The 18287-nt window shown below is 38.8% G+C and overlaps 1 protein-coding gene across 1 annotated transcript; it reads left to right on the top strand.

Moving 5' to 3' along the window:
* The first annotated feature begins 3616 nt into the window (after positions 1–3616).
* LOC143889864 (Cytidine/deoxycytidylate deaminase family protein) lies at positions 3617–17450 on the top strand. Its single transcript, XM_077394241.1, has 9 exons — positions 3617–4102; positions 4485–4560; positions 8496–8535; positions 10607–10665; positions 10750–10787; positions 11707–11770; positions 16544–16597; positions 16900–17001; positions 17091–17450. The coding sequence occupies exons 1-9, from the start codon at positions 3915–3917 to the stop codon at positions 17145–17147; spliced, it is 678 nt and encodes a 225-aa protein (XP_077250356.1). The 5' UTR covers positions 3617–3914; the 3' UTR covers positions 17148–17450.
* The last annotated feature ends 837 nt before the right edge of the window (positions 17451–18287 follow it).

The following is an 18287-nucleotide window of genomic DNA, read 5'->3' as shown; positions in this document are numbered from 1 at the left end:
CTGTTGGAGTTCTTATCACAATTTTTGGGGAATTTTGATTTGGGTTTTATTTGATTTTGGTATTTGCAAATTTACATGGAATGGGAACGTGGAATTTTATTGGAGTTGTTATCACAAGTTTGGGGAATTTTGATTTGGTTGCATTTGATTTTGATAGTTTTAGCAGATTGATGGAGATGGGATAATTTGTTCCATGTCAGGAAGATTTTGTTTTTGAACTTAAATTTTTGGGTTAATGTTATTTATTTATTTTTTGTTAGATCTTGGGTCGGTGCTCATATCAATTATCTAGTTAGGGAAATTGCGGTTGTTCTTGTTGGATAGTGTGGCCATCAGCCATCGGTTAGAAATATGTCGAGACACATATTGCACGTGTTTTCCATATTATATTATATATTTAGGGAAGTGATATTTACGCCCGTTTTGAACTACATTAGCCCCTCTTTAATCATTGATACAGTGGGACTGGTGTCCATAGCAATAAAAAGGGGCGTAAATATCACTTCCCATTTATTACTTGTGTAGAAAATTGATTTCCAATTGGTTGTCTTTATCAAGTTCATGGGTTCATGGCATGTGCATTGAGGACATTGGGAGAGGATGTACCTGCCATATCAGTTGGTGAACCGGCTTCGTGTGGGTGGCTCATCAGGTGGTTGATAATATCTCGGCTAGCGAGGATAGTTGTGTGTATGATTGGTGGTGGTGGGCCATAGCTGGAAGTGGGTAGCCTCTCTTGGTTAGGGAAACAGAGAAGTCCTTCCAGATTGTTATCTCGGCCCTTGATTGATTGATCGTGATGGACTTAATATGATGGTCATGGTTGGAAGTGAAAAGCCTCTCCGATTAAGGAGATGGAGAAATCCTTCGACGGAATTTATTGGAAATGGAATAGTCTCTCCCCATTAAAGAGATGGAAAAACCTTTCGAAGAAAGTTGATAGAAAAGCAACTACCAACACAAGGGTATAAATACCCCGAGAATCAGAAAAGCCATTTGACGTCATGTGCCCAATAAGGATAGGCGAATCCGCACCCTCATGAGAGAACTAAAATTCTTAAAAGAGTAAACCCTAGCTCTCTTCCATTTTCCCCTTGTGTTCATCCATCCGTATTGATCTAGGTACTATGAGTTTTTGCAGTTACCCAGGTTTTCATGCTTCCGCATGGATCTTCAGTTCTTCTTGTGTGTTGAAGTTTGTAATTAATTTTACCATTTTAATTTTTGTTCTAATGCATCTCTTGTACGGGTTGTATGAATAAAGTTGTTAGAGTTTATATGTGATTAATTTAGGGAAGTAATATTCGTTCTTTTTAACTTGGTTCAACCCTCTCTAGTGTGTTTATGGCCAAGGTTTTAAATTTCAGCCGAAATCTGAAATTTCGGATTTTGGTGAGGACCGAAACCGAAATGTACCGGAACCGAATTTGCCGGAATATTCCAAATTTCAGTCGAAATTTCAAAAAATTTGGTCGAAAATTTTTGATAAAATATTAATTTTTTATTCCTTTACAGAGCTGAAATTTTGGCCGAAAAAACGACATTTCGAACACCTTTACCGAATTTCGGCCGAAATTTCGGTGAGGACCAAATTGCCCACGAAACTGAAATTTAAAACCTTGTTTATCACTACTTTTACACTAGAGGACCCGTCCCAAGTAAAGAAAGGGGGAAAATATGGTTTCACTTAATTTATAGCACGTGTGATGTAGTTGGGGTCTTGGGATTGAACAGAATTGTATCGTTTTGATCTGAGTTACATAGCTTGTGTTCTTTAACCCTTCTTGGTTGAGCTTTTGTGCTTTTTTTTTTTTTTTTTAATCCGGGAGAATGAAAAAAAAAAAACAGAGAATGCCTTCCACCACCTATTTTACCCAATCTTGTGAAGTTGTAATTCAATGCATAATCTGGTATGTAATCATTTGCCACTATTCTTGCTTTCTTATCTCCGACTCCATATACATTTTATGCTTCGCACATTTGAATCTCAAACTATCAACCTACATACTTGAGAATTCGAGGTTTGAATGGTTTTCCCAAGGCCATGCTCGGTCGAACCATTTGCTGCGGGATAACAAGCGGAAAATGGTTTTTTTCTCGTCAACATGGGTCGAATGACTAGTTTTGTTTGCTATACAAAATTCAATTAAAAGGTAATCTGTCCTCCCGGTTGGATCTCAGGCGATAGATAAGAAAAGGGGAACCTATTTCTTTGGTTCATACTGTCTTCCAAGGTAACAAAAAGGGCTTTAAATTGCCAAAAAAAAAAGAAAAAGGACTAGAATGCGAGCATGCTAGCAGCAATGGACAATAAACAATTACTTGGTAAATGACAGTGAGAGCCAATGCATAGAATAAGAAAACTAAAAAAAAAGGGAAATGATATCACCACTACCGTATTTTGATGATCGCACTCCTCACTTTATTAAATTGTACGGTATGGTCCGCACCATAGGATGATCCAAACTGTTCATTAGATGGGCCACAGCCTAAATAGGCTGTGCCCCAAAAATCATTTCAATAGGTTTATCCTAACCCTCAGATCTATAGAGGGACTGAATATTAGAGGGTTGATCCTAACCCTCTATAGATCGGAGCTATTTAGGCTGTGGCCCATGTAATGGTGGATCATCCTATGGTGCGGGCCAAATTGTACATTTTAATAATGTGAGGAGTGTGATCATCAAAATACAGTAGTGGTGATATCATTTCCCAAAAAAAAAAAATCATCATTATCGAAGATGATTCCGTTGCACTTTTAGGGGCGGTTGGATACACGGATTTTAGAATCCAGGTTTTAGTTTGAAAACAGTGTAAAAGAGGGTTCATGATCAAGCTAATGTATACTGTCCTGACAGCGTTTCTTGGATTTTAAGTGAGAAATCTCTTTCCCATCTTGAGATTTCTAAAACCTAGAAACATGGGACGATCTCTTACTCTCCCGTTGTCGGAAAGAAGGGCGAAAAATCAGAAAACGACGGCTAGTCTCTTTCGTCTCTCATCTCTCATGTACAATTTTGAGGAAATCCAAGATTCTAAAATCCACATATCCAAACGGCCACTCAGCGTCCGTATTTAGAGATTAAACTACAAATTAAGGAACTACAAAAGAAAATGTAAATAAAAGTTAGAACATTTAACTAGAACATTTTTTGTGGTGGTCAGGTACCTCTTCTCTTGACGTGGCTGCCACTTTTTCTAGTTTTTGCCACAATAGTTATTGGGAACTGATATTCCCCATCCACCGCGCGACAGATAAAAGTCGACACCCCCACCCTAATGGTTTTCGTGAGAATGGTTCACTGCTTGAGGATAAATTCACCCCCTTGTAACGCTTTTTTTTGCCTTTAAAACTTAACAGATAACGTTGGAAATCCCCAGATGTGGCAGTTTCTTTCACCCTCTTGGCTCCTTAACCTCTTCCCTGGAAATCCCCAGATGTGGCAGTTTCTTTCACCCTCTTGGCTCCTTAACCTCTCCCCTGCAGTAGGAAGTAGCCCCCCTTCGCTCTCTGTCTCCTTCAACATGAGCTGGCAGATCCATTCATTTTGTACTCAAAACTCAATCCAAATACAAAATATGTGGTATCCAAACGCACGTTATAGATTTTCGCAATTTTTGGTGCAACCAAATGGACCTAAAGCTCGGACTGGGATAACTGGACTAGTCATTTTATTTTCCTTTAACTATCGCACACCCACTCGGCAGGTAAGAAACGCGATTGTTGGTAGCATTTCACAACACTACTTAGTGGAGTAGTGTCCCTTCTGATGTAAAAGACACTTCCCTATTGGTGGATTTAAAGCTGTCTTTCCCGCTGTTATCACACCTTGGTGGGAGCTGATACGTACCGCAACAAAAAAAGATGAAAGCTCTTTTTGGGTTTGCCTTTTGTGTCTTCTCCTCATTCGGCCATGAATTCTAGAGACCTCGTTCTCGTCTCCACTGCTACCATTTTGGGCGCCCTCGCATCCGCTATCACAATTCGCTTATTTTCTTCAAACCCTAAAAAACCCTTTTCTCGAATCAAATCCTCGCAAAATGAGGTTATCTCCCAAACATCCCCAAAACAGAGCCCTTTTGATCCCTCCAAACGTAATGGGTGGGTACGATCGATTTTCTTTTATATTTTAGTTACTGAGTTATTTTCTGCTCTCTTCTGACAAACCCACCTCGATTCTTCAAACACAATTACCGTACAATAGGGTTTTGCACTGTATAATCTGGTCCAAAAATTACTTTTTTTTTCATGGGGAAAGATTATCTCATCTGGTGGATCTTCCAGTGGGTGAGCCGCGGCGTCCAACAAATGGACGGTCCGGAATCTCCAGCGATATAGACACCTGTATGGGTGTGATATGCGCTGTTCATCACCGTGTAGAGTGAATAGCTGTTATTAGAATGGTTAAATCTATTCTGTTATGGAAGAATTTGCACTTTTTAAAAGTTACTTCCACTTTTACATTATGTACCATTGGTTGCAGATATTTGTCATGGGATGATTATTTCATGGCAATTGCATTTCTGTCAGCTGAGCGTTCCAAGGATCCCAACAGGCAGGTGCGTGTTTTTTTCGATTATCTCGATTTGCGGATGCAAATTGTGCTTTCAATTTAATTAGGGCAGTGATAAATCGACCCCCCCTATGTGTATTTCTCTCTCTACGGGGTCGATTTATCACTTCCCTTTAATTATATTTTCGATGTTTGACTGTTATAATAAGAATTCCCTTCTAATGTCTGAGGCTTCCTTGGACACGTTTGCCTATTTTATCTACTAGTATGTGGTTTGTGCTATGTTTGGAACTTGATGGAACTCGGTATTCATTCTGTAATTTGACGGCAACGATGGTAGCTGAGGAAGTTAGAGAATTAGAATTGTCATACAAGTTTCTTGTATTGAATGAATCACTGGTTGCCAATTAATATCTCTGTCTTTATTGTTTGAATCTTAACACTCTTATCATATACTAGAATTACAACGAGTTAATGCTCATGAAATGGCTCAAGTAGGGATTCACATCTATTTACCTTGTATATCCCAGCAGTTATTATTAACCTTATGATTTGTTAGACCACAATGAGTACGCTTTTGTGGCTCACAGAGTCTACCACGACCACCAACACCACGTTCTCCAACGATAACAAGGGTACATCTATCACTAGTGGTAATAATATTTGGATTTTACCAAATGAAATCCTCTGGAGGCTTGAAAAAGTATCATTCAATGTAGATATCTCTTTGAATCCATTCCCTTTGTGGAGCAGTTGTCCTTGTTACAAGCCGTTCTCATCCTTGCCTTAGAAGTGGGCGATTCTGTTGCTCCCTCCCTAGGTTTCTTCTCTCTCTCTCTCTCTCTCTCTCTCTCTCTCTCTCTCTCTCTCTCTCATTTTTAGTGTTTTTTACTTCCCTCCCTCTCACTGGTCTCTCTCTCCCTCTCTCCTTTCCTGATCTCTCTCTTTCTCCCCTCCCCTTATTTCCTTTTCTTTCATTTTTCTGATCTCTCCCAGATCTCTCTCTATTTTTTCTGATCCCAACTCTTTCTATCTCTCCCGTCTCTCTTTTTCTTAGATCTATCTCTCATACTTTCTGATCTCTCCCTCTCTTTCCCTTGACGGGCAAGGGAGGTGTTGGTGGCCGGATGATGCCCGGAGTTGGGCAGATCTCGCAGGGGATATATCACTGGTGGCTGGTGGTGCGGAATGGCCGGATCTGGGTCCGAGTGGGCCGGATTTAATGGGGAAATGATCAGAACTGGGTAGGGTGGATGGAGAAAGTGGGCTGTTGAGTCATCGGAAGTGGCAGGAGCATGAAAAAGGGTGGCCGGATTCGGAGGAAAAAGGAGAAGGTTGGATGTGGGGGGTGATGGTAGTGGTGGTAGAGAAAAAATATGATGGAGGTGCGGACGACGGTATTGAGACGGCCGGTTATTCTAAACCCTCATCTCCCCTGTGAAACGACACGTGGGATGTCAGAAATGGTGCGGAGGCGATGGGTTGCCGGATCTGGGGGCCGTGTTGAGTGGCGGAGGCGATGGGTAGCCGGAGATAGCATTAGGGTTGCCATCTGGAGATTGTGGGGTAAAGATAGGTTTGATCGAGGTGCAAGGTTGGGGCTAGAAGGGCCGGGGTGTTAGGTTAGGATAGGTGTTTTGCGTTACAGTAGTTAGCAGGAGTGGTTGAAGGCGGTGGCTGGAGAAGTAGTGGTTGAGGAATGAGGTAAGACTAGGGTTAGGTGGAAGGTAGGGTAGGGTTAGGGATTTAGGGTTTGGTGGAAGTGAAGAGGAAGATTGTTAGGGTTAGGACTGCCAATTTCACCTGTGGAAACGGGGACCTGCTTCGCCCCGCCCCGCCCAGGGCTGGGATTCCTCGGCTTGGAGCCGGGACGGGGTGGGGATGGGGATGGAGATGGGCCCGCCCCGCCCCGTTTTAATATGCAAGCCATTATCAATATCCTCTTATTTTAGTAATGTTTTAGTTTTAGTTTATTAACAGTAAATATTTCTTTTAGGCTAGTGATATTGGCACTACCATATTTTGATAAGTGCACAAACACGGCTTGTCTCTTTCTTTTTTATGGGCGTTAAAAGCTTTTTTGAGTTGAGGATTTTTTTTTGAGATGGGGGCAGGGATGGGGATTAGATATTCCCCGCGGGGCAGGGACGAGGATTCCCAGCCAGCCCCGAAGCGGGGACGGGGAATTTACCTTCCGGCGGGGACAGGGAATGCAACATCCAGCCCCGCCTCGCCTCGCTGCGAGCCCTAGTTAGGGTGAACAATGGAGGTCTCTAGGGTCGGGTGGAAGGAAGGGTAGGGTTAAGGATTTAGGTTCTGGTGGAGGTGAAGAGGAAGAAGTTAGGGTGAACAATGGTGGTCTCTAGGGTTAGACAGAGGTTTTTGGCTCGATGGTGTAATGGGGATCCCCCGGGACGGGCGGTGGTGCTAGTTGGAGGCCGCCAAAGATCGGATTCGATGGGTTGGCTATCGTGCATGGTTAGGGGCGCACAATAGCTTTAGGCCTTTGAGCGGGATTTTTGAAAATCGAATTCGCTAGCTAGAAAGTGGTGGAGAAGTCTGAGTGACGTGACAGGTCACACATATGACTTGATGGGCCCCATAAATATGGCACAGATTCGATTCAATTGAGACCATTGGGCAGTGTAAAAGAAAGAAAGGGCGAATGATGAAGGCACTCTAGGCTGCGGTAGTAGATGAAGAATTCGAAAGGAAAGTGAAATAGTTATTCGTCATGGTGGCAACGCATGGAAGTGTAGACCTCACGTAGCGATTGACCCAGAAGATCACTTCTTTTGGGTTTTTTACTGGCCTAGGAGTATGCTCCTGGCCACCCTTAATTGATTCTATGTAATGCAAGTAGGGACTCCTGGTCCTCAATGTAATCTTCATAGAATCAATGAAATTGTCAATTTTCAAAAAAAAAAATGTAGATATCTCTTTGCCGTCCATAATCTGGGTTTTGATAAGCTCACATTTGGATCTTATTCCAAAGAGATATTTAGCTACTTTTAAACTCTTTATGTAAATCACTTGTAACAGGTTGATACATATTATTAATCTCCTCCAACTTTCCTTTTAGATTATCATAATACTCTCCAACACTTGTCTCTGTGCTGCACTGCAAATTTTCTTTATATGATTCGTAAAAGTGTGAAAAGTTCTTATTAGGCGAATATATTTCACATAGGGAGTCCCATATCTCTTCTGCAATATCCAGTAACATTGTGTTGCTGCTAATTTGGGCATTCTCTTTTACCCACTCATTATATGAATATGACCTAGGGAAGGGATTTCTTTTGTAAAATATTTCAGTTTCCCCTTTGCAATAAGGAGTGAGTATATTTGGATCAATTTAGTTTGATAGAAATCATCTGAAGTCCATGAAATTCTGATGGACCAAACACTATAACCCACTGCAAGGGAAAGTAAATAATAATAATAATAATAAAAAAAGAAAATAACTTACTGCAAGTAGAAGATATCACTTACGTCTTTGGAGGAGCACACGGCAGCCGAGGTATTATCTTCACTTCTCAAATTGAACCACAAATTAGCACACTTCGTATGATTTCAGCAATTGACTTCAAAATGGACAGCATACATCATATATCTTTTCTCATTTGTATTTGGATCCCATGAAAATAGAAGCAAGGAAGAAAAGAACAAGAACGAAGAGACAAAGAGAAAGAGAGAAGGGAAAAAAACCCATTAGTGTCCATATATGCACACTTACGTAGTTCTTATGTTATTCATGTCTATTTAGGGATGGGCCCATCGTATATGGACCCATCCCTAAATAGACATGAATAACATAAGAACTACGTTAGTGATAGGCCCTATCAACAAATTTAAGGACATCTCCAAATCATTTTTTTTTTGCTTTGAAATGTATTCTTCTACTCCTGCTGTACTTAGATTGTAGCCTCCACTTGTTTGATTACTCCAAAACTAACTTTCTTATGTATTATTTTTTCATAGGTTGGAGCATGCTTGGTCAGTCAGAATGGGATAATACTTGGTAAGATTGATAATCTGAAATGCTATATCTGAAAATATTTTCTGCTGGATACTTTCTGACAGCCACATCTCCCATGCGATGCTGTATTGGTGTGTAAATGTTTCAAGTGTGCTGATCACAGATAAAGTGATCTATGTACTAAATTTCTATTAAAAAATGGCAGAACCAAATTGCAAATATGAATGTTCTTAGTAAACCCTTAACAATGGAAGTGGTTCTTTGGTCTGATTAAAATATCATTTAGTTCTAGTTTAACAGCTTAGCAATTGTTGGATGTTGTTTGGTTTATAAGGTAGGCATCTCTTTTGCCGAAGAAAAGGTTTCCTTCTGATGTCTAGTCACAATTGTAGGCGATGAAAAAATGACTTTCAGCCATTAGCCCATTATTGCACTCAACTTGTTTGACTTGAAACTTGCAAGTGGGATACTTGGGCGATTCATGATCTTTTTTTGTACATGATTGAATTAGAAACACAAAAATTACAAATAGAGAAAATTGGAAAAGGTAGGAAAACTTCTTGAAATTTGTAATATTATTATATCTTTTCATAATATCAAAATATACATTCTATAATATCATTATGATCGTAATGCATTGTAGATTTGTAGTTATTAATATTACATTGTAGGGAATTGCTAGCGTCCATCGCAAAAGGGTTTTCACGGCTGGTCTGTTGCACATCAGACTAGCCACCTCATTAATGAAGACAACAACTTTTTCCTCCATTCACGAGGTGGCTGGTCTGGCGTGCAACAGACCAGCCGCGAAAAGCCTTTTGCGATGGAGTTTAGCAAATCCCTACATTGTATTACATGCTATTCTTTTCTTTGAGTAATGCTCTATTATGTGTATCCATAGTAATGTAAAATATGCAGGCAAGGAGAAGAGAAATAGGAGAAGAAGAGAAGGATGTGGATGGGCTTCTTGTTGTGACCTAGGTAGAACTCACCCTTAAAAGCTAGCCGTTAAGGGGAGGGTGCCCAAGCCCTTTAAGCCCATCCACATCTCATGACTTATTAAAGTTTCAAATCACCATTAGCAAATACTTCTATCCAATGTTTAACAAAGTCAGACCTGGACATGAACTTGCCCAATGCATTGGGTGAGTGGACTCAGCTGAATCAAACAAGTTTTTCATTTACCTGGCTGAGTTTTTTGAATTTTTTATTGACTTGGAAGGGCCACATCTGGATTGACTCAGCCAGTGTATGATTGACCTGGTGCCTCTCAACCATTACTTTCATCACTTAATTCATGCTGATTGAGACTAAGAATTTGATCTTGAAAGTTATCCTTTGGTTTCTTGGTGGACTAGTTTTTGTTGCTTCCATCTATATCTCGTTACCTGCTTTTCTGGAGTGTTCATTTGACTGAAGTGAGCAATTTATGATGAAAGAGGGTTTAGTTACATTCTTTGAGCCTTACCTTACTTGCCTTTTTGGCACAGAATCACCTTCCTCAGACGATAGTAACTTTGGTCCACTGACTTGCACACTCGGCACGTGGGTTTTTTTTTCTTGGGTGTAGCTAACTTAAGTGTTTTTTTTTTTTGCTGATAAATGTTTCAATTTAAGGCTACTGGAACATCATATAAATGGATTATGCCATTAGGGAAGAGCGTGGTGACTAAATAACTTTCATCATTTCATTTTACAAGCGTGCCATTCCTTCTGCTGCTTCAAGGTGACAGTTCTGTATCAAACTGCATTTCTGAATTGTACCATCTTTTTCATTCTGTTTCAACTTTGTGTACTTATTCATTTCCTGAGAATGGAAATTTTATCAATATATGTAAAATCTGTCTCTCTCTCTCTCTCTCCATTTGTACTTTTGTTCTCTGTGAATGGCTTTGCAACCCTATTTATTATCAAGAAGTAGAACATTAAAAAAAAAACTAAAAAAATTACATTGTTTCGCTTTGATTATTTCTTATTACAGTCCAGACTTGTACAGTAGTGAGCTAATTTCTAATGTTTGTGAGGTTGATGATAGTGACAACCCTTAGGAGATGTATCTAAAAAATGTCGTCATGAGTTCATATCATTCTGATTCTTGTGTCTCTGTAGTCAGGTATTGGCTATAATGGATTTCCAAGAGGTTGTTCAGATGACAAACTGCCTTGGGCAAAGGTTGGTTTGCTAGATTAACTAAATGCTCTTTTTCCCTCACGGGGTGTTCTCTAATGCATCGTTTTCTTTCTTTTCCCACTTCAGAAATCTATTACTGGGGACCCATTGGAGACAAAATATCCGTAAGTCACCCTTCTTCACCGTCCGTTCTGCATATTTACTTTCCTATCAAATTAAATTTAATCTGATCAGTCAATTCTACTATTTTTTAACCAAAGATTCTTATAACTTTTCTCTCGCTTCAAATCCATCCATGAAAGTTGTCATGTATCTGGTTCGTATGTTGCTGAATGGACCTGAAATAATATCTGTTAAGCATGCATCCAATTTATTTGAGCATTATGTACGTCAGAGCATAATCGTCCATGTTTTGCTATGGATTCTTATTGCCATCATCTTAGCTGTCTTTTAGATCTTCTTTATTGTCAGCTCAAATATATCTACGAAAGAAAGCACACATTGACAATTTGGAATTATTTTCGAAAAAAAAAAACAATTTGAAATCAAAATCCAACTTTAAAATAGGTTTTATTAATTTAGTGGGATTACACTGTTCCTTCGATATATAGTTGCAAATTTACTAAATCAAACATTGGCCTCCATGTTTTTTTTCCATTTCCCCCTTTTTGTTCAATAACATTTAATATTGTTTACTTACCAACTTCTCCAAAAGCTTAAGCTGTTGGAGAAAGGCGTTACTTATCTTTTTATACGTTAACACTCCCCTGCACGTGTGGCCCACTTGGCAAACACGTGGCACATGTGGTCCCACTTTGGGCTGACCATCGCATGTGGATTTTTGCTATCCGGGAGGTTTGAACTTGAGACCTATGGCTCTGATACCATGTTAACTTACCAACTTCTCCAAAAGCTTAAGCTGTTGGAGAAAGGCGTTATTTATCTTTTATACTTTAACAAATCTTATTCTTTTTTTTCTTTTGGGGATGGTCAATCTATCAGTGACTTAGGTTCATTCTAAACGATGTATATATATTTATTCAGACAATGTTATGTCATTGTATTTTGTTCCTCTTCTTGCAGTTATGTCTGTCATGCTGAAGTTAATGCTATTTTGAATACCAACCATGCATCTGCTGCTGGCCAGGTCACTCCCTATCTTTCCTTTTGCTCAAAGCTCTTTGAAGTCTGAGTTATATGCATCTTCTTGATGGCTTATGAGCTAAATCTTCACTCCGATATGTTCTTTCACTGTATATTGCTGTAATATTTTATAGATGCTTGGTTCCCGATTCAAAATATTTCTATATCACTTCTCGAAATTTGCAAGAACTATTGTTAAGGATAATGTCACAGAAACAGCCTCTCTGCGAAGCAGGGGTAAGGCTGTGTACATCTAGCCCTCTCCAGACCCCGCAATGGTGGGAGCCTCGTGCACTGAGCAGCCCATTTTTTAATTGTTTAGGATAATGTCTTGTTTTTCTGATATATTTCTCAAAGCTTTATGTCATCAGTTTCTATTATTTTCAGCATCTTTTCTCCCTTCTTTTAGTAAAGTTTTATCTGTTATTAATCATAGAAAATATTCACAAATTCTGCATCAGCAGTTCAGTACATGTATAAATGTGCATACCTACACAATTTAACCTCTGAAACATGCAGTTTTTATATGCTGGTATCAGAATTTAAAATTTGGGCACATATGTGAGCTTGATATTATTAGCTAAACCTTATTTCATCTATGCTACTAGTGTGTTGGTGCTCATGGACTACCACAATTGTAGGATACCCTGATCCCCATTTTTTTGGCCAGGTCTCGTGTATGTTATAAAGGTTATATAATGAGTTTTGACCATTTTTTAATGTTAAAAAAATATAAAAAGTGAAGCTTTCTTTCGTACTTTTTTTTTCCAGCATATTTACCAGTAGTCTCTGGCACAGCTGTCTTTTCTCAAGTGTTCCCACAACATATGCTTTCCCTCCATGTCTGTCCAGATATTGTTCGTATTTTGCCAATGGGGTGGGTTTTCGAGAAGTTGTCTGTTCTTCTTGCAGATGCAGTTGTTCAGTGAATTTGTTCATTGCCATTGATTTTATTTGTGTGTTTGTGCGTGTGGGGTTTCTTTTCTTTTTTTTCTTCTTTTTTTTCTTTCTCTTTTTCCTTTTTTTTTGTGTGTGTATGTGTGGGTTTTTTTTTTTTTGGGGGGGGGTGAGGGCGGGTTCTCCATGGCCTATTTTGTAGGTACAACGAAGCATGTGGAGGTTGCACTGGGCCAGGTGTGGGTTTATATATATATATATATATATATATATATATATATATATATATATATATATATATAGAGGAAAAGGAGTGTGCGGTCGACCGCACAATCTTTGACACAAATGGATGGGTTAGGATGATCCTATGGAGCTGATTTTTTGTACATACCCCATCTATGTAAGGGCCTTTCAAATGAATGCTTTGGATCATCCTAACAAAGTGGGCCCACATGAGTTTGGTGCCTTTGACCGCACCTAAGCTTGGTGCGGTCGACCGCACAATCTTATTCCTCATATATATATAGTGTACAATTTGTGAACTAAAGAGCTCGTGACCTTCTACCAAACTTGGCTTATTCGAGGTGATCTAACTTCTGCCATGACTGAGTTAGTTGCACATGAAACAAAGGGGTTTAAAATGGATGGCGTTAGCCTTATTCCCTTCTGTTTCATATCTCATGGCTTCTTAAAGTTTATTTTAGTTATGAGTGTTTTAAATAGGCCCCACACACATATTACGGGATCTTAAGTGGGGAAAAGAGTTTTTAAGTCATTAGGGGTATGTTGGTCCCAAAAAATTAGGTTTTTGCTAGGGTTTTAGAACTGTTTACTTCTATTCTTTCTAATATTTTTATAGCCCCATAACACTTTTCTTAGAGATGATTTTTTTTTTTGAATGGTATAAATTTCATTCAGAGAGAATGACCGAGATGGTCAAATACAAACACAGAAGAAGAGTACAAAAGGATACATGAGAATACAAAAAGAAAAGATAACAAAGGATCGGAAAAAGCTCAAGGCGGTTAAAAATCGAATTGCTTAAGGGCCGCCATCCGAACCCCATCCCTTGCAAACCTATCTGCCACCCCATTTGTGGATCTTTTGATATGACGGAAGGAGATACTCGAATTACCCAAAATATCTTTAATCTCCTCAAATAGCTCGGCAAATCTCCAAAGGAAGACGTGCGAGCTGCTCAAACCCCGGATAACATTGAGAGAGTTCCTTTCTACCACCACTTTATTTAAATCTTCTCCCACTAGAAGCTTGATGCCTTGATGAACCTTGAGCTTGATGCCTTGATACTCGAATAAAAAATGATTTTTATTCATTCATCAATCCATCATATTTCTCAGAGATATGATGGATTGATGAATGAATAAAAATCATATTTTCTTGCTTCTTGTAAATCATGGATGTGAAGTCTCTAAGGTGCGAGGCCTTGACCCCCTGATGTGATGCATTGGGATTGCTAGTTGAATTCTAGCACAACCTTCTTTTTCAAGGTGTGAAGCTTTGTAAATTTGGGTGTGATGCCTATAAAAAATCCGGAGTGACTACATGTCTGATCTTTCTCTTTAATTTCTTGTTTTAATTCTAGATCTGAGAGAATCTCTATGGCCTAATTTGTAGCTACAAAGAAGCATGTGGAGGTTGCACTGGGCAGACATGGGTATATCTATTTAGTATACAAGTTGTGAAGCACAGTTTCAAAGTGTTTTCACCATTGCTGTTGAACTTTGGCGTGGATTAGTGTATTTAATCATGAGATATGTCTGTGCTTTACTCTTTTCCGAACTAAAGAGCTTGTGACCTTCTACCACACATGGCTTATTTGATGTGATCTAACCTCCGCCGTGATTGAGTTAGTTGCACATGAAACAAAGGGGTTTGTGTTTCATATCTCATGCCTTTTTAAAGTTTCTTTTAGTTATTAGTGTTTTTAATAGATCCCACCCATGTATCACGGGAATCTTAAGTGGGGAAAGAGTTTCTAAGTCTTTAGGGGTATTTTGGTCCCCAAAAATTAGTTTTTTGTTAGGGTTTTAGAACTGTTTAGTTTCTCTTCTTTCTTATATACTAGTAGCACCATGGCACTTTTCTTAGTGATATGATGGATTGATGAATGAATAAAAATCATTTTTTGTTGCTTCTTGCAAATCATGGATGCAAAGTCTACTTCTCTAAGGTGCGAGGCCTTGACCCCCTGATGCGATGCATCGGGATTGCTAGTTGAATTCTAGCACAACCTTCTTTTCAAGGTGTGAAGCCTTGAAAATTTGTGTGTGGTGCCTATGAAAAATCTGGAGCGATTTCGGGTCTGATATTTCTCTTTAATTTCTTGTTTTAATCCTCATTATTTTCTTTTAAAAAATATTCTTAATATCTACATATTATTCTTTGATACTTGCGCCTCTTACTCTCACAAAAAACCCCTGACTGCACGTTCCTGGCATACATCTGTACCTTCCCGGCATATTCAGCATATTCCCCTAAGAATTTATACGGTGGATGGCCGTGCATGCACGTGCATCCCAAAAAACTTGTGTGGACCTCATTATTTGGGTGATCCAGCCTCCACAGATCGGAGGGTTAGGATCATCCTAGGGAGAAGATTTTTTGGGCACACGCTATCTACTTCAGGGCCCAACAAACAAATGGTTTGGATCACCCAAATAATGCGGGCCCCACTATTTTTTGGCCTGCACGTGCATGCATGGTCGTGCACTATATAATTTCTCCATTCTCAGCACATGTCTGCACCCTTCTAAATGTACCCTAAACCTAGTAGAAGTATTTTTTCCAATCCCATAACATGGATAATTTTCACCTATCCTCTTCACCCTTAACTTCCACTCGATCTGTTCTGCATCAGATTTGGTATCAGAGTTATTAGTCTCTTACTTTGATCGTCCGACATCAGATTTGGTATCAAAGCAAAGTATCAGTCTTATCTTTCGATCGTCTTGCATCAATGGATAATAAAGAACAACCTTGGTTCGTCAAATTATATTGGCAGCAATTGAAATCTCTAATCATGGGGTTGAAGCTCGGTTGTCCCATACTTATAGAGAAGTAAATCAAGTGGCCCGTGCTTTGGCTAACTATGCTTATGAGAAGAAGCCTAGTAAGGTGAGGGGTGCGATAAGATGTGATGCTTTGGGTATTCCAAGTATCCGTCGGAAGCAGGGGTAGTTTCTCTTCTGGGTTTTGGAGGTTAGTTGGCATGTCCCCCTCTTGTATTGTTTTCGTTTAATCTATAGAATTTAAGGTGCCGGCCAAGGTTTTTAGATAAATTCTGTGTTATAAAAAAACAAATAAAAAAAATTTAAGGTGTCCTATGGAACATTATAACAAATCATAACTCTTTTTTTTTTTTTTTTAATGATGAGAAAATTTATTTAAAAAGAGATATAATACAAAAGCACCCCACGGCCAAGGGAGGCCGAGAAAGGAACCAAGAACAAATATAAGGATGAACACAACACTGCAAGAAATATGCCCCTCAAGGAGGAAGTCAAATTTCTCCAGACCTTACCCTTTGTATTTTGTATAAATTCTTAGAAATTTGAGTATCAAGTATCTGCTATGGAGTGATGCTCGTTCTTAGTACCTTTCATAAACATATTATAGATTGCAAGTATCAGATTGTAAATTATTAGAGTGCTGAAATCATAATCCCTTGTAATTTGTGGATTTCGTGTAAATTCTTATAAATTTGACTATTTGGGTGATAGACTATTTGCTTGAGTTATTTATTGAATGTTCTTCTCTGATACTGCTACTTGGTTCAATTGTTGTTCTCTTTTGTGGTTATTGGTACTAAAGGATCTGTGGTTATTGGTACTAAAGGATCTGCATTTCATAATTTGCGCAGAGGCTTTATGTGACAATGTTCCCATGCAATGAATGTGCCAAGATCATTATCCAGGTCAGACTTTAGTTGTTAATACTTACTAGTTACTAGTGATATTCACCAACTAGCCGGAAACTTCTGATGCTTTGTGTTTGTTACTAGTTATAGACTCAGATAATTTTGCCACTTTGTTTTCCTCTTTGCTTTGGATTTGTTAGTTTTGTTATCTTGTTACATATGTCCGTAGGTCTTGCTTTCTGGAAGGACGATTGTTCCTTTAATTCATATTTTTTGTCTAACAATTTAATTGTTAATTTTATTATTTGGAATACTGGGATGATGCTAAATATAGAAAGTGATGTTCTCCTGTCTCGCAGTCAGGTGTCTCCGAAGTGATATATTTTATGGAGAAGAGGTTAAATAATTCAGACACTGCATATATTGCTTCGAACAGGTTATTATCAATGGCTGGCATTAAGGTAAATGTTGCTTACCTTTAGAATTATTTTCCAAAAGATATGATTCCGTACACTGTTTCGAAATTGGACTTCTTTTTTGCTTATTGCAGGTCCGGAAGCATCAGCCACAGATAGCACAGATTTTAGTCAAGTTTGATGAAGCTTGAAGTGTTCTTCTGATTCAGCATATTATATGTTCAGTACCACACAAGTTAGAAGAGTGTGATTTCTTAATTGTTCCCCCTCTGCTCTCAACATGAAAGTCGCCCCTTGTAAAACTTCTTGATACGCTTGTAAACCTTCACACTTGGAGAGCTTCCATTCATGAATTCTATGAATGTCTCTGTATCATCCTATTCACATAAGTATCACTAGTTATAACAATTTTTTTTATAGTATCACTAGTTATGAGAGAACTCTTTCATGTAGTTGCAGAAAATGACAAAAATGTCTATTGCTTTCTGTTGATGTATTTTCACACATTGCTGGATATCATTTCTACCAGTTTTAAGCTTATGTTTCTTAAGAACCCAGGGTCTTCTTTAATTCCTGACACCAAGGGGCCATTTGGATACGTTGATTTTAGAATCTTGGATTTCTTCAAAATTGTAGATGGGAGACGAGAAGGAGACCGTCTGTTTCGCTTCTCTTTAGAATCTTGGATTTTAAGTAAGAAATCCATGTTTTAGAAATCTCTCCCCCATCCTGAGATTTCTAAAACCTGGAAACATGGGATGATCTCCTACTTTCTTGCTGACGGAAAGAAGGGCGAGAAATCAGAAAACGACGTCTGGTCTCCTTCTCTCGTCTCCCATCTACAATTTTGAAGAAATCCAAGATTCTAAAATCCGCGTATTGAAACGGCCGCTATTTCTTTGTGTTTCTGCAAATGATGCTGTTGTACAGTCAACTTGAAGACAGCCCGAACACTGAAATGTTATCACAAAAAAGAAAGAACATTACAGTACTGTTTTTTCGAAAACCTTTGTGTGTGCGCGCACATTGGTGTCATTCCCTTGGGCCATTGATGACTTGCTTAAATGTAAGCCTGAGTTAATATTTCTAGCTAACAAAAACATTATAGGGGAACTGAACCCTGAAATGCGATTTTGAGTTTATTTTGCATACCAGAAAATTGAAATCAGTTGTTTGGTACTTATTGCTGGACATGGATAATCAGAAAACTAACAAGTACATCTTTTTTACTATTTATCATTTTATGTAGCTGAGCTGAGCTGAGTTTGATCAGACGGCCTTGTCGTTGCAACAAAAAGCACCTTCCACTTAGAACCCTTATTAGCTATAAC

Source organism: Tasmannia lanceolata, unplaced genomic scaffold (assembly GCF_043159265.1).
Source record: "Tasmannia lanceolata isolate RefF3 unplaced genomic scaffold, GAP_Taslan_0.1 ptg000013l, whole genome shotgun sequence".
NCBI lineage: Eukaryota > Viridiplantae > Streptophyta > Magnoliopsida > Canellales > Winteraceae > Tasmannia > Tasmannia lanceolata.
This window is presented reverse-complemented; position numbering and strand designations above follow the sequence as displayed.

Coding starts and splice junctions, on each gene's coding strand:
- LOC143889864 (XM_077394241.1), top strand. CDS start 3,915: ATGAATTCTAGAGACCTCGTTCTCGTCTCCACTGCTACCATTTTGGGC. Junction 10,666..10,749: donor ACAAACTGCCTTGGGCAAAG/GTTGGTTTGCTA, acceptor TTCCCACTTCAG/AAATCTATTACTGGGGACCC. Junction 16,598..16,899: donor GTGCCAAGATCATTATCCAG/GTCAGACTTTAG, acceptor CCTGTCTCGCAG/TCAGGTGTCTCCGAAGTGAT.